The sequence below is a fragment of the Nomascus leucogenys genome, chromosome 4 (assembly GCF_006542625.1).
Source record: "Nomascus leucogenys isolate Asia chromosome 4, Asia_NLE_v1, whole genome shotgun sequence".
In the NCBI taxonomy this organism is placed as follows: Eukaryota; Metazoa; Chordata; class Mammalia; order Primates; family Hylobatidae; genus Nomascus; species Nomascus leucogenys.
The window spans coordinates 61,620,300-61,635,413 of NC_044384.1; the positions used below are offsets into that span (position 1 = coordinate 61,620,300).

Below are 15,114 nucleotides of genomic sequence, written 5' to 3' on the forward strand. Positions count from 1 at the left end.
TTTGTCTTTTATATTATTTTCTTTCATCTATCCTCTCTTCCACCCACTTTCCACTGCTGTAATTCAGCCATCCCGCCTCATCTTTTATCATATGTTTATCATATATCCTAAAACTACCTTATTTCCTTTATGCTCTTGAATTCATGTTCTCATTTGTCTGGAATGTTACTATTCAGTCATCTGCTGGGTGACTGTCACCCTCGTTTTACCTCTGTAGCTCTTGGTTCATATCTTCATACGTAATGGCATATTGTTTTGTAATCATTTGTTTTTTCATCTCCTACCAGATGGAATTTGTAGAGCACAAAGGCACTGTCTTATTTATTTTGAACCTATCTTTCTCAGGCCCAAGTTGAGGCATAGGACTTACAGAAGATGCTTGATAAATATTTGGATAATGAATTTGCATAATTAGTAAATTCAGACTAATCTCCTGACTCAAAGTATATGAAATGTTACTTGTGTATATTGTAGCTGTGATATTAGCAATTTAGTGTATAGAGATGCATTATAATGGTTTTGAAGGGGTATGGTCTTAAGGATTTATTGTTTTTTTAATCAGAAATTTTAGAATTTGATAGACAAATTCTAAAAGAGCTGTAACACTGTTTTTAATTAAGCAAGTAATCATACATACTTATTTTTAAAAATCAACTGATTTCCTAAATAGAATAGTTTAGTCTGTTTTTATTTCCACAGTTTTAAAATGTAGATAGCAACATACACAGTAGATATAGTCTCCTATCACTTAAGGACAGGGATGCATTCTGAGAAATGTGTCATTAGGTTATTTTGTTGCTATGTGAACATCATAGAGTGTACTTATACAGACTTGGATGGCATAGCCTACTACACACCTAGGCTATATGGTATAGGGGACTGCTCCTAGTCCACAAATTTGTATAGCTTGTTACCCCAGGCAGTTGTAACAGAATGGTAAATATTTGTGTAGCTAAACATAGAAAAGGTACACTAATTTTACAATACTGTATCATCTTATGGGACCACTGCAGTCAATTGTTGACAGAAATGTTATGTGGCACATGACTGTATATGAATATGCGCACACACGGACGTGCGCGCATACCTTGTTTTTTGTTTGTTTGTTTTTTGAGACATGCTTGTTGCCCAGGCTGGAGTGCAGTGGCGTGATCTTGGCTCACTGCAACCTCAGCCTCCCGGACTCAAGCGATTCTCCTGCCTCAGCCTCCCTAGTAGCTGGGTTTATAGGCGTGTACCACCACGCCTGGCTACTTTTGTATTTTAAGTAGAGATGGGGTTTCGGCTTGTTGGCCAGGCTGGTCTTGAACTCCTGACCTCAGGTGATCTGCCCGCCTCAACCTCCCAAAGTGCTGGGATTACAGGAGTGAGCTACCGCATCCGGCCTGCAATTTTTTAAAACATAGATTCATACTACAGATGGAGAAGTTTGTAATTTTATCCTCAAATTCCCCTACTACCTCCCTTCCATAAGTTTTAGATATTCTCTGAAAGTGAACTGGTGTCCAGGATGATTTTACTTTTAAGCACTATGTGTTTGGGCTTAGCTAGCTGGGTCCAGCCTGCCCTGTAGTTTTCTTGAACATGGAGGGCTGGGCATTGGTCCTGACCGAGTTAAGTGGTAGGTCTCCCAAGCAAGGCAAGGGTTCATTCTACCCTAGGGTAAGTGTCCTCAATTTTTTAAGGCATTTTAAAACTCAGTATTTGTCTTTACTTTTTCCTTTATGATTCTAAAATCGGTTTAGCATTATAAGATAGGGTGCTCTTTATGCATGCTAGTTTAGCAGTTTGTGTGAAAGTTCCCTCATCTTCACAGTGTTGTCACATACCCAGCCAATTTGTTGTATTGGGCCAATTTCCTCCAAAAGCTTTTCTGAAGCCTATTTGTGAAACTCCAAGTAAATCACATTAAAATTTGATGCAATAGCTATTTGTATAATTATAATTTAGATGATTTAATCTGTTGTATTTCTGTTCACCCTTCTAGCCCTCTGATTCTGTTCACATTACAAATGATGATGAAAGATTTCTACATCATCTTATCATAGAGGAGAAGGGAAAAGATAGCTTTACTGCTGTGGTTATCACAGGGGTACAACCAGAACACATACAGTACTTGAAAAATTATTTCCACCTTTGGACACGACAGTTAGCGTAAGTAATTATATTTGGCTTAGGAAATGTTGCTACTTAACTTTTTTAAAACAGAAAATATTACAGATACATTGAAGCCTCTTTGGTATCCTTTTTGCTCCTATCTCATTTTCTTCCCTTTAGTATTATCTGGTACTCTGATATTGGTGTTAAAATAGCTCTCTATTCATTCATTCTGTAAATATTTATAGATCACCTCTAGCGTGCTGAGCATTATTTGAGGCACAGGATTTTAACAATATTATAAAATTAAAAATGAACTTCACAATTTGTCAAATTGAGCACTATATCACTTCCATGACCCCGTTTTGTGCTTCTTTTCCATAGGACCTGTCATAATCTTCCATACCATATATATTTATTTTTGTTGTTGTTAAATTCACTGCTGTATCTCCAATGTCTGCTAGAAGAATACTTGCTACGTGGTAGATGCTCAAATGTTTATCAAGTGAATGAATGCATCAAGCCTATTAAAATAAAAAATATATGTACATATGTGCCTATATGACATTAGTACTGAAAATAATCATTGTGTTTTTATTCCAGTAAAACTTGTAGGGACTCTATATCCCATTAGACCAAATCAGACGAATAGTTATTTAATGACTCTAAATATTTTTTTTTTTTTTTTGAGACAGAGTTTCACTCTTGTTGCCCAGGCTGGCGTGCAGTGGTGCACTCTCGGCTCACTGCAACCACCACCTCCTGGGTTCAAGCGATTCTCCTGCCTCAGCCTCCCGAGTAGCTAGGATTACAGGCACGTGCCACCACACTCAACTAATTTTTGTATTTTTAGTAGAGACAGGGTTTTGCCGTGTTGGCCAGGCTGGTCTTGAACTCCTGACCTCAGGTGATCCACCCACCTTAGCCTCCCAAAGTACTGGGATTGCAGGCGTGAGCCACCGCACCTGGCCTAAACTTTTTTTTTTATAGCTATGTGATACGTACGATTTACTGTATTGTTTCCCTAATTTGCATTAGTCTGAATAACTGAGACTTGCAAAATGGGTACATCTGCTCAAAATTCATATTTTAAAAATGTATCTTTTTACATTTACCCAAAAGGCTATTGTTCTTGAGAGTCTCAATTTTATACATAATTATACGCTAAGAGAATTTTAAAATTTTTTTATGGGAAAATAAATTTGGTTTTAGGAATACCTTTTTTCTTGTTGAATAGTTCTGTTTATTATCCCTGTTACCCACGGTATTTAAATAGGACTTTGCAGTTTTCTTCAAGTACATATTTTATTAGCTATTTTATAGTTTAATTGAAGGAACTCAGTGTACATTAACACATAATTTAAATATACTCTTGCTCTAATAAAGAAGGATTATGAAGAAATATTGCAAATTTCTATTTCACAAATAAAGACATGGTATTTTATAATCCTGAACAATGTTACCAAAATACAATCTTTTTTAACCTTTTCTTAAAAAATAAAGAGGTGTTGCTTTCCAAAGTGTTGGTTTTCAGTGAGATGGTGTCAAACTTACTAGTTTTGTTTTTGGAATGTTAGGGTAAGATTGTCTCAGTGCTATAGGAGAGGAGAGATGAATGTTCTAGAACAGGGGTCCCCAATGCCCGGGTCGTGAACTGATACCCATCTGTGGCCTTTTAGGAACCCGGCCCCACAATGAGTGGTGAGCCCGAGTGAGCATTACCACCTGGCTCCGCCTCCTGTCAGATCAGTGGCAGCACTAGATTTCTCATAGGAGCACGAACCCTAATGTGAACTGTGCGTGTGAGGTATTGCGTGCTCCTTATGAGACTCTAGTGCCTGTTGATCTGAGGTGGAACATTTTCATCCCAAATCACCCCCCTTCAACTCCCGTCTCTGGAAAAATTGTCTTCCATGAAACTGGTTTTGGTGCCAAAAAGGTTGGGGACTGCTGTTCTAGAATGGTATTCTCTTATTGAGATTAGATATCTAATCCAGTTTACCACCGATAATTGAGTCCTTTCTGGAATGTACCTGGCAAGTAGAATTATAGACTCTTGCTATCTAGTTTATATTTATTTGATGAATTATTGCTCTTGGGAGTGGTATATGTGGTCTTTGAAGTTGGTAAGGCCTGGGTTGAAGCCCACGGCTCCCTAACTCTGTTCTGTGATGTCAGATAACTTACATACACTTCTTGCACCCCAGGTTCTATATCTGTAAAATGAGATGCAATAATACCTGCATCTCAATTGTTTTTACCATTAAATGGAATATATATTTTAAAATGCTTAATAAAGTGCTTGATACCTAGTAAGTAGTGTTAAAATATTTTGATAGATTACATTAACTATAATTTTATGTGAATTAAAAGTATAAAATTATTCTTCTCTATTTTAGGCATATTTATCATTACTATATTCATGGCCCAAAAGGAAATGAAATACGAACATCAAAAGAAGTTGAACCTTTCAACAATATTGATATTGAAGTAAGAGAAAAATCCATCTTAAAATATTAAAAATTATGAGATATTTGTTCCAGTTCCAAATGACTCGGGATAATAAAAAACACTTGATAATTAGACAACTTCTCTCTCCTTGTTTTTTACCAAACTACTTTCATTGTTTGATACCCAACTAAAGAGATTATTCCTAGATGTATTTTTCTCAAACCTTTATTTACTGTAGTGCTTGGTTTATCTTTTTTTGTCTCCTGTAGAGCTATGCATTGTTACTGAACATCAATCATCTCTTGAAGCATGGAGGAAAAGGGAGATAATGTAGCTTTCCTTTTGTTTGTAGAAGTTATATCATGGTGACAAGGTTTGGCAGCACAGAGCATTTGAGTATTGGATTCTCAATACTCTAACCCACACGTTAGAATTTCACATACAATGTTGTCCCACTTCCTACCTCTAGTAAGAAACCTTAAATTAAATGTACTCATGACTTTTCTGTCCTTCAGCTCTGATTTGCTGTTTCTTTGCTTACTTTATATTTTATAGTAGTATGTTCCTTATTGAGATGCTACTTAAAGCTGTTTAACTCATATAAATATATATATATTTCATTAAGCCAGATTATTACTTGTACAAATAATTTTTGCTTATTCTATTGTTGAATCATAGCTGAGAACAAAAGTAAAGTTACCATAGAATTTAATTATTTTTGTTTCATTTTTATTTTAGATTTCTATGTTTGAAAAAGGGAAGGTACCTAAGATTGTCAACCTAAGGGAAATACAAGACGACATGCAGACATTGTATGTAAACACAGCAGCTGATAGTTTTGAATTCAAAGCTCATGTTGAAGGAGACGGTGTAGTGGAAGGGATTATCCGTTATCATCCATTCTTGTATGATAGAGAAACTTACCCTGATGATCCATGCTTTCCATCAAGTATGTTAATCTGTTATCTTAGTTATAAAATATGAAGTTGTGATTTAGGACAGTGATTTGTTTTTCTAAATAATTATCAGTTGGGCTATTCAGGTTAGATAAATATTAAAATTTTTTCTTATGCAAGTCTTAGGTTGTTAGGTATTTGCAATTTTTGTAATTCCTGATTTTTGTGTACATTCATTTCTAGATGAGTAAATCTTTAATGAACTCTTAGTTGTTATGAAGCCAAACTTTTAGATATGTATGCATATTAATCCTTTATATGTTCCCTTGTCTTCTCTTTATCCTCGTTGCAGTTTTACGCTTTATGCAGTCATATTTATTAGTTTTTTCTTTATGCTTTCTGATTTTGTCTTACTGTAGAAAGGCTTTTTACATCTCAAGATTATATAAATCTCCTGTAGCTTTTTTGTTTTTGTTGTCATTTTATGGTCAATGCATCTGTGTTTTCCTTTTTTGTGTGTAGAGCAAGGTGGGGTTTTATCTATTTAAATTTTTGAGTGATGGGGTCTTGCCATGTTGCCCAGGCTGGTCTTGAAATCCTGGCCTGAAACAATCCTCTGGCCTTGGCCTCCCAAAGTACTAGGATTACATGTGTGAGCCACCACACCTGGTGTCCCCCCCCCCTTTTTTTTTTCCAGTAGAGAGATAGGGATTTAACAATTATTTTCTATGTGGTATTCATATTCAGTTTCTTAGCACCAGTTATTGAATGTTATAATTTACCCAAGAGTTAGAACTTTTATAATATAAAGTTCCCATAAGTACATAGGTCTAGATTATTTACTGTAAAGTACTATTTATTTTTTTTTTAATATGAGTAATGATACTGTCTTGTAGCTTTATCTTGTAATTTGGTATCTTTGGGAAAAATTTTCACTTGTTCCTTTTTGAGAATACTTTTGCTCTTCTAGATAATTTTGGAATCAGCTTCGTACATTCACTTAAAGTAATTCTAGTGAGATTATTGGGATTGCATTGAATTTATAGGTTAACAATATTACACTTTTTCATTCAGAATACTTCCTTAGTACATTCTTGGTTATCTAGGGTCTGCAACCAGATTTCCTAATTTGAATCCCATCTTTGCCACTTGCTGTTGAACAAACTACTCCCTACCTTAGTTTCCTTATCTGGGAAATGGGTAGTTCACACCTCATAGAGGTTTTGTGAAGATCAAATTTAAAAACTGGGGCAACTTCTCAGAATAGTGCTCAACACTATTTATTAAGTGCTCCTGCCCAGTACATATTGTTACTCAGTGGCTCCACTGGCCTTTTTGGTTTTGTTTTTTATTTTTTGGAGACAAAAGTCTTGTGTTGCCACACAGGCTAGAGTGCAGTGACACAATCTAGGCTCACTGCAATCTCTGCCTCCCAGGTTCAAGCAATTCTCATGGATCAGCCTCCTGAGTAACTGGGACTACAGGTGCCCACCACCATGCCAGGCTAATTTTTTGTATTTTATTAGAGACAAGGTTTTGTCATGTTGCCTAGGGTAGTCTCAAACTCCTGAGCTCAGGTAATCCTCCCACCCCAGGCTCCCAAAGTGCTAGGATTACAGGCGTAAGCCACTGTGCCTGGCCATCTCTGACCTCTTAAATTTGCTGTTTCCAATTTTTATGTGCCAATAGACAAAAAGATACAATTTTTTTCAAATGCTGCCTTAAAAAGAAGAGCAAGTAAGTTGAGTGATCAATCAGAGGGATTCTCCTCTAAGAGCAAAGTGATTTTGTTTGATTGAAAGCACCTTTAATATAAGAGACTTCTTGTGAGGGCTTTTAGGGAGAAGGTTTTGTTTTAGGTGGGTAAACTAATGCCAGGGTAGCTGAGGTGTTAATATGTCAGGATCATGTTGTTTAATCCTAATTTATCTGGATACATGAGAGTGTGTTGCTAATAAACATAAGATTATAGACAGTTGTGCAAATTAATGCTCTTGATGCATAGTAACATATCTTACAGTTCTGTGTACATTTTTCTTGCTTACTTGAATCTGAAAATAATTTCTAAAAAGTAAACTTAATTTTAGCATCATTCACTAATTTGTTCAAACTAGGTAAACTCGCTGCTATTAGATGTCATAGATTTCTCAGGTGACTTTCATGTGAACATACTAGTTCTGCTAAAATTGTGAAACTGTTTTAGATACAGGATTTAAGCTCCTATATTTGTAGGAAGGAGGGATTTTGTTATAGGGGATAATCTTTTTGGATGTAAGACTCTTTTAGCCTCATGCATAGGTTTTAAAGATGACAGGCCCAGCAGCTAGTACATTGGTTCATATATAAGTAATTATTGACTTTTAAATGACAGACACCATTCGTAATGTGGAACCACTTTGTAAACCTACAACTTTGTAAACCTACTTTTTTGTGGGCAAACGGTATATAACTACCTTTAGGTTTTATAGAATGCAATTTGAAACATTGTATGTGTTTATTTCATTATTTCTCACATTTTAGCAATAAACATTTTGTTCCATTTGCTCTTTTGATCTAGAATTAAAAGATGAAGATGATGATGATGATTGTTTCATACTTGAGAAAGCAGCTAGAGGGAAAAGGCCTATTTTTGAATGTTTTTGGAATGGACGATTAATACCATATACATCAGTTGAAGAGTAAGTTTGATTTTTGCTGAAATTATGTTTTTACAACTTAATTTTTTTACTAACTAACATTTTGTTCTGTTCAAGCTTTGACTGGTGTACTCCTCCTAAGAAGAGAGGGCTTGCACCAATTGAATGCTACAATAGGATATCTGGTGCATTATTCACTAATGACAAATTCCAGGTCAGCACAAATAAATTGACATTTATGGATCTTGAGCTAAAATTGAAAGATAAGAACACCCTTTTTACAAGGATTTTAAATGGACAGGTAAGATTTTTAAATATAAAGTTGTGAATATTTGCAAATGTTTTATTTTTAAGTAGAAGAAGACACTAGCAGTGTAGGTTTTTATTGATATTTTGCATCAAAAGACTATGATGTATAAATTTTTTTATGAGCAGTCAAGTGTTCACATTACTAAAAAATTTTAAGCTAATTAGACTAGGTTTGGATAGAATTTACATATCTTCATTAGTTTTTTGTTTGTTTGTTTGTTTTAAGACAGGAGTTTCACTCTGTTTCCCAGGCTGGATTGCAGTGGCTCAATCTCAGCTCACTGCAACCTCTGCCTCCCAGGTTCAAGCTATTCTCCTGCCTCAGCCTCCCAAATAGCTGGGACTACAGGTGTGTGCCACCATGCCTGGCTAATTATTGTATTTTTAGTAGAGATGGGGTTTCACCATGTTGGCCTGGCTGGTCTCGAACTCCTGACCTCAGGTGATCCACTCGCCTTGGTCTCCCAAAATGTTGGGATTACAGGCATGAGCCGTCGGCGCCTGGCCAAGATCTTAATATCTAGCCCTTGACATAGTAGAAGCCACAGAAGCATCTTAATGAGAACATGTATGAACAATTGTATTTGCTTTAAGGGCTATATTTGTACATTAATAACCTAATTGTGCAATTTTTAGCTTGTTTTGAGGGTAAAAATTGGGTAAAACTGTGAAGTACTTTGAGCTAAAAGTTTTGAGATTGATCAGTATTAAAATACATGTATTAATACCACAAGAATGATTTCACTTTGAAATTTGTTAAAAAGTTGAGTGAAACTAGTATACTAGTGTACTTGTATTCTGTGCACAGACCTCAGAGACTTTTGATACTACACTTTCAGTAGTTTAATGTTGAATTGCCAAGAAATAGATGATTTTATTATGAATTTATTTCTGGGCAACAAATACAGTGCATAGTACATAGTATTTGTAGTCAGTCCTATAAGATGTTGAAATTAATTTTGCTTTTATAAAGATTGTGAATCATAGAAGATTAGGACACTTTTAAGAATTATGCACTGAGAAAGACCTTATCAAAATGGGTTACTACTCCTTTATAATACACTTAGCATTCATTTATAATATGGTGTTAGTTATCCAACATTTATTGAGCAGTGGGTGTTTTCAAAAGCTATCCAGAATAAGTTAATTCTATTCCTTTGTTACACTGTACTTTTAAAATATGTATTTTCTAATTTTGAAACATTCAAGCTGCGCATAATGGTTTCCACCTGTAATGCTGGCTACTTGAGAGGCTGAGGCAGGAGGATGGCTTGAGGCCAGGAGTTCAAGACCAGCATGTGCAATACAGTGAGACACCCTCTCTATTTAAAAAGAAAAAAAAAAAAAAAGGAAAAGAAACGTTCAAATACACAGAAAAGTTGAAAGAATATTAGAATATTATAAAATGAATATCTGCATACTTTTCCCCTAGATTACCTGTCACCTTGACATGCCTTCTGAATTGTACTTTGACTGTTATTGAGTGTCTGGAATTAATGCATTTGGTAAATTGTTTGGTTGATAGTGAATCCATCCTGAGAGTTTTAGAAGGGTAGTTTAATATTTTGGTTGTCAGACTTTCTGGTTCCTAGTTACTAATTTAATCTCCATGTCAGCTGGCAAACTGACAACAATGATTTGCTGATTTGGGAAAGAGTTGGTACCTAGGTGTAGGAGTAAGGGTGGCAGCAATTTCCTGGAAACTGTATACCATTTTGGACCTCTGAGTCTTTACCATGTATATATATTTCCTTTTTCATTCATATAATTTAAAAAAAATCAAATTTATTAATAACTAAGATAGTATCCTTCTTCACAGCACGCTTCAAAAACTTAGGCTGAAATTATTTTTAATTTTGCCTTACTTTCCTTTGGAAATGGTATATTATGGTATAAGGTATGTAAGAAGGAATGGAGTTCTGTAACTTTACAGACTGTCCTCTGTGAAAGCATGTAATGGGGAGATTGTCTTACCTCCTCATTGTCCTAGAGGCAGGCATCAAACAAGTGTATAGCACCTTATGCTTGAATGCAGATTTCTATATTCTCTCCCAACAGGGTGAAGAATGGTTGGCAAAAACACATCTTCTTAAGTATTATTAGAAAACACTTCAGTTTTATATTCTGAGTTTATTTTTTGGATAGGCTCTATATATAAAAGAGAAAATTAAAAAGAAAAGTACATTTTGCATAGCAGTGTTTCTCAGCCTTTTTTCATTATCACCCTCATAAGGAGTCTTTCTTGGCATCTTTTTCTCAATTGTTTTCCCCAATGAAATTTTACTACTGCAGATTTACCATCTATCTGTTTGTATATTGTATTCACGTTTATAAAGTACTTGATACACAATGAGATTTTTATTGTCCCACTGAGAATGTGGTTTACAGTTAGAAGGCCTCCACTCATCCCTTTTGTGGAGCTAGCTAGTTCTCCTCCCAGGCAGTAAGGGTTCATCAGTTTTTAGTGTATCCTAGGACTTAAAGGTGGAAAGGAAGGTTTTATTGTTGATATTGACCAGGGAGACCTTGGTTCTAAGAATAATATCAAATTTTTCTTCTTTGGTAATGCATTTGTTTGAAATGTCCTAAATGTGTACAGAGGAAGGATCCAGCAGAATATTTAATTTTTTATTAGGTTTTCTGAATTGGAGTATGTGAAAGGAAAAAATAAAATGAATGACAAATGTTTATGGTTATATTTGTTTGCTAGTAGCTATATTTCATAACACATTTTAAAATTCTACAGGAACAGCGAATGAAAATTGACAGAGAATTTGCTTTGTGGCTGAAGGACTGTCATGAAAAGTATGATAAACAAATAAAATTTACACTTTTTAAGGGAATAATTACACGTCCTGATCTTCCTTCTAAAAAGCAAGGTCCCTGGGCAACATATGCAGCAATAGAATGGGATGGAAAGATATACAAAGCAGGACAGCTGGTAGGTTTAACTTATTATCACTTTTTTCTTATAATTTTTAATTTAATTTAATTTAAAACACATGCAAAATCACATGTATAGAAAATAAGCTATTTTTAAAAATTTCTTTTTTTCCCGTTCTCACATTTCATGAAAAACATTTATTCAGACTCTTCACAGGCCTGTTTGACATCAGTGTCTTCCATCATCTCTAAGGAAATTTAACTTATTTTTAGATTCCGTTTTTAGTAGAAGTTGAGACTAAATTAGATGTATTAGAATTTAACAACAGTAACAGCAAATAATGCAAATATTGGCTCCTCAGGAGCTAGGTAAGAATGAAAAGGACAAACTGATTTTAAATTACATAATTTATTATAGCATTAAGAAAACTATTGCCAGAGGCTCAATTAACAAGGTTTTTATGGTTTCCTAAACTAAACTTTACTCACGTGGAGATCTCAGTGCTTTTTGTTTGTTTTTAATGTAATATGTTAAGTAATGATTTTTAAGTACTTTTTTGTCGAGCATCTGCTAATATAGTAAGTTACTACACCTTTTGACTGTGTGGTGGAGAATTCAGAGATCTAGGAGATGTGCTTTGTTCTTGGTGATATTATATCCTAGTAATGGAGATAGTGCAAGCATAAGTAATAGCTAAGAAGTGGATCAATGCAATGGAAAGAAAGGATTAATAGTGTTTTGGCAGGTTAGAAGGAGAGGGGAGGAGAGGATTTTGTTTTTTTTTTTGGTTGGTGTTGTGGGCTGGAAGAACAGAGCAGATCATTAAATACTTTGGAAAAGAAGTAACATTTGTGTGGACCTTGAAAGGGGTAGAGGCTCAGGTTTACACAGATAATTACAAGGTAGAAGGCTGTCTGTTCTCTCCATAAATGAGAGACACCATCATATATTTAAAGCTATAGAATTGGATGAGATCACCTGTACTTGGTGAGTATAGCTAAAGAGGTAAAAGGATTGAGCCTAGAGCTTTCCCAACATTTAGTGGTTAGAATGAAAAGCAGGAGCTGGCAGAGGAGACTGACAGGGATAAGCTGGTGAGATAGAAGGAAACTAGCAGAATATGACATCCCTAGAGCCAAGTGAAGAGCTACAAGAAGAAAGGACTGATCAGTTTAGTCAAATGCTTAGTGGTAATGGAGTAAAGTGCTTTCTAGAAGGTAATCTGAGCATAGAGATGTGCATAGGTAAGTGCAGAAAAACAGCAAGTAGTAAGAGTTGGGTTGTCCTGCTGCCTATTGTATGTGTGAAGAGAAATAGTTTAGAAATGGGGCAGGCAAGGTAGGTTGGGGATAAACTCTTATAGTCCTTGTTGGGAATTTCTGAATTGGAGTAGTGGAAATTTCCCTTAGATTTTTTAAGCCAAGTAAGGAGAAGAAATATGATAGGCAAGTTTTGAGCTGATGTATTTGAAAAATAATACTAACTTGTCAAAGTTTATAAATTGCTGTTCATCATCTGAGAGCAGAATTTTATGGGGAAAAAAGGTTTCAGGTATGTTGGCATTCATTATAACTGAATTTGAAGGAATTCTGGACTTGTAAGACACATGCTTAATTCTAACACATTTGTATAAAGAAGCTGCCGTATTTTTATAACTATTTGTTAAGTACAGAACTTCAAAAATACAATTTTATTTGAATATTAGAATGCTGTTTTCATTAGTTTTTCTAATGATAGTTACCAAGGTTTTTTTCTTTGTAATAAAGAAGTTCTGCGAAATTATTATTAAGCCTATTTCTCTTTGTAAATCTTAATACTGAAGCTTCTTTTTTTAAAACTAAATATTAGGTCAAGACAATCAAGACACTTCCCCTCTTTTATGGAAGCATAGTAAGATTTTTTCTTTATGGCGATCATGATGGAGAAGTATATGCTACAGGAGGAGAGGTTCAAATTGCAATGGTAAGACAGCAAGTGATAAAACATATTGTAAGTTTCTTGATAACACTTACTTTTGCATAATTGTTAAGATACAGTATATTTTGCTAGTGACTAGTTTTCCATTGGATAAAGTGGTTGTAGTTTTTGTGTGGGTTTTTATGTGTCATAGTTGATGTTTTTAATAATCTATACAATTTAACATCATATGCTCAGTTTTTGTAAACATATATACATTATAACTAGTTACCAAATTAATTTTATAAAGTCATATTTCCTCTAGGGCCCACTAACTAGTAAACACTGGAGCCAGAATTCTATCTCAAGAATGAGTAACTACAAAACTGTAGTGGGTTTTTTCCCTATACCATGCTTTCTTGTTAATATTTGATATGTTAGGACTACAGCGGTTATGTAAAAAATATAAACAAACACTGTGGTGTAACGTAAGAATAGCTGCTGTTATTTATGTACTAAATTAGGATAAAATATATTTCTTTGGAAGAAACAAATGGGTGTTTGTTTTTATTACAGCTAGATTTAAATAGTTTTCTTTGAAATGTTGGTAAATTTATTTATTCAGGAACCTCAGGCACTATATGATGAAGTAAAAACTGTGCCAATTGCAAAGCTGGATAGGACGGTTGCTGAGAAAGCTGTTAAAAAATATGTAGAAGATGAAATGGCAAGGTAAGTCACGCTTCAAGATGCATGACAGAAATAAGAAAAATTGGAAAGAATTGTGCTGTAAGTATTCTGAGTATGTCTACTCTGCTGTTAGGGCACTTGTAGTCTTAGATATTGTACCTATTGAGATGAACTTCTTGTTAAAAAAAAATTAAGAGGTCTGGTTATACAAACAATTCTGCATTTGTTTTGTAGACAAAGAAGGAAATCTTATATATCTAAAGTGTCACTCTTATAGGCACTATGATTAACATGTTTTAAAAAAACTCAGTTTGGCCTACAACTAGAATATTACAATACCTGCTGAGAGGTAAAGATGAGTGTATTAGTTCGTTTTCACACTGCTATAAAGATACTTCCTGAGACTGGGTAATTTATAAAGCAAGGAGGTTTAATTGACTCAGTTGTGCATGGCTGGGGAGGCCTCAGGAAACTTATAATCATGGCATAAGGGGAAGGGGAAGCAAGCCATGTCTTACGTGGGCGGCAGAAGAGAGAGAGAGGGAAGGGGGAACTGTCAAACACTTTAAAAATCATCAGCTCTGGTGAGAACTCACTATCAAGAGAACAGCATGGGGGAAACCATTCCCGTGATCCAGTCACCTCCCACCAGGTCCGTCCCTTGACCCCTGGGGATTAGAATTCGAGATGAGATTTGGATGGGGACACAGAGCCAAACCTTGTCAATGAGTTATAAAGAAGGAGGAAGTAGAAAGTGTATAGCTAATGATGCAATCACTTTGATTCTTACTGAATTTTGATTCTTAGGGGTTAATCCTGTCTTCTAAAGGTAATTTGTACTATAAACAAGTAGAAAGGCCGGGCGCGGTGGCTCACGCCCAGCACTTTGGGAGGCCAAAGTGGGCAGATCACGAGGTCAGGAGATCGAGACCACGGTGAAACCCTGTCTCTACTAAAAATACAAAAAAATTAGCCAGGCGTGGTGGCGGGCACCTGTAGTCCCAGCTACTCGGAGAGGCTGAGGCAGGAGAATGGCGTGAACCCGGGAGGCGGAGCTTGCAGTGAGCCGAGATTGCACCACTGCACTCCAGCCTGGGCGACAGAGCGAGACTCCATCTCAAAAAAAAAAAAAAAAAAAAAAAAAAAAAAAGCAGAAAAAAAAATCACAAAAACTTGACAGTTCCTGGCTTTTAATTCCAAATGGTTGTTTTTTTTTTTTTTCAATAGCCACAGGAATGGTTAGGGAGGAAAAAAA

General features: G+C 35.3%; 1 protein-coding gene and 1 pseudogene across 4 annotated transcripts in view; one reads left to right on the top strand and one right to left on the bottom strand.

Moving 5' to 3' along the window:
• The window catches only part of SMCHD1 (structural maintenance of chromosomes flexible hinge domain containing 1), a 154,010-nt gene that overhangs the window by 36,546 nt on the left and 102,350 nt on the right, over positions 1-15,114 (top strand). For all 4 annotated transcript variants that reach the window (XR_004029653.1, XM_030810685.1, XM_030810687.1 and 1 more), the window contains 8 exons: positions 1,988-2,154; positions 4,497-4,587; positions 5,287-5,497; positions 8,002-8,122; positions 8,198-8,381; positions 11,136-11,330; positions 13,122-13,235; positions 13,795-13,901. Coding sequence is in view for 3 of the 4 variants with exons in the window: in XM_030810685.1 (XP_030666545.1) it covers positions 1,988-2,154; positions 4,497-4,587; positions 5,287-5,497; positions 8,002-8,122; positions 8,198-8,381; positions 11,136-11,330; positions 13,122-13,235; positions 13,795-13,901 (1,190 nt within the window). In the remaining variant the exon portion in view is untranslated. The remainder of the gene's footprint in view (positions 1-1,987; positions 2,155-4,496; positions 4,588-5,286; positions 5,498-8,001; positions 8,123-8,197; positions 8,382-11,135; positions 11,331-13,121; positions 13,236-13,794; positions 13,902-15,114) is intronic.
• Positions 574-608, bottom strand: LOC115834933 (annotated as a pseudogene).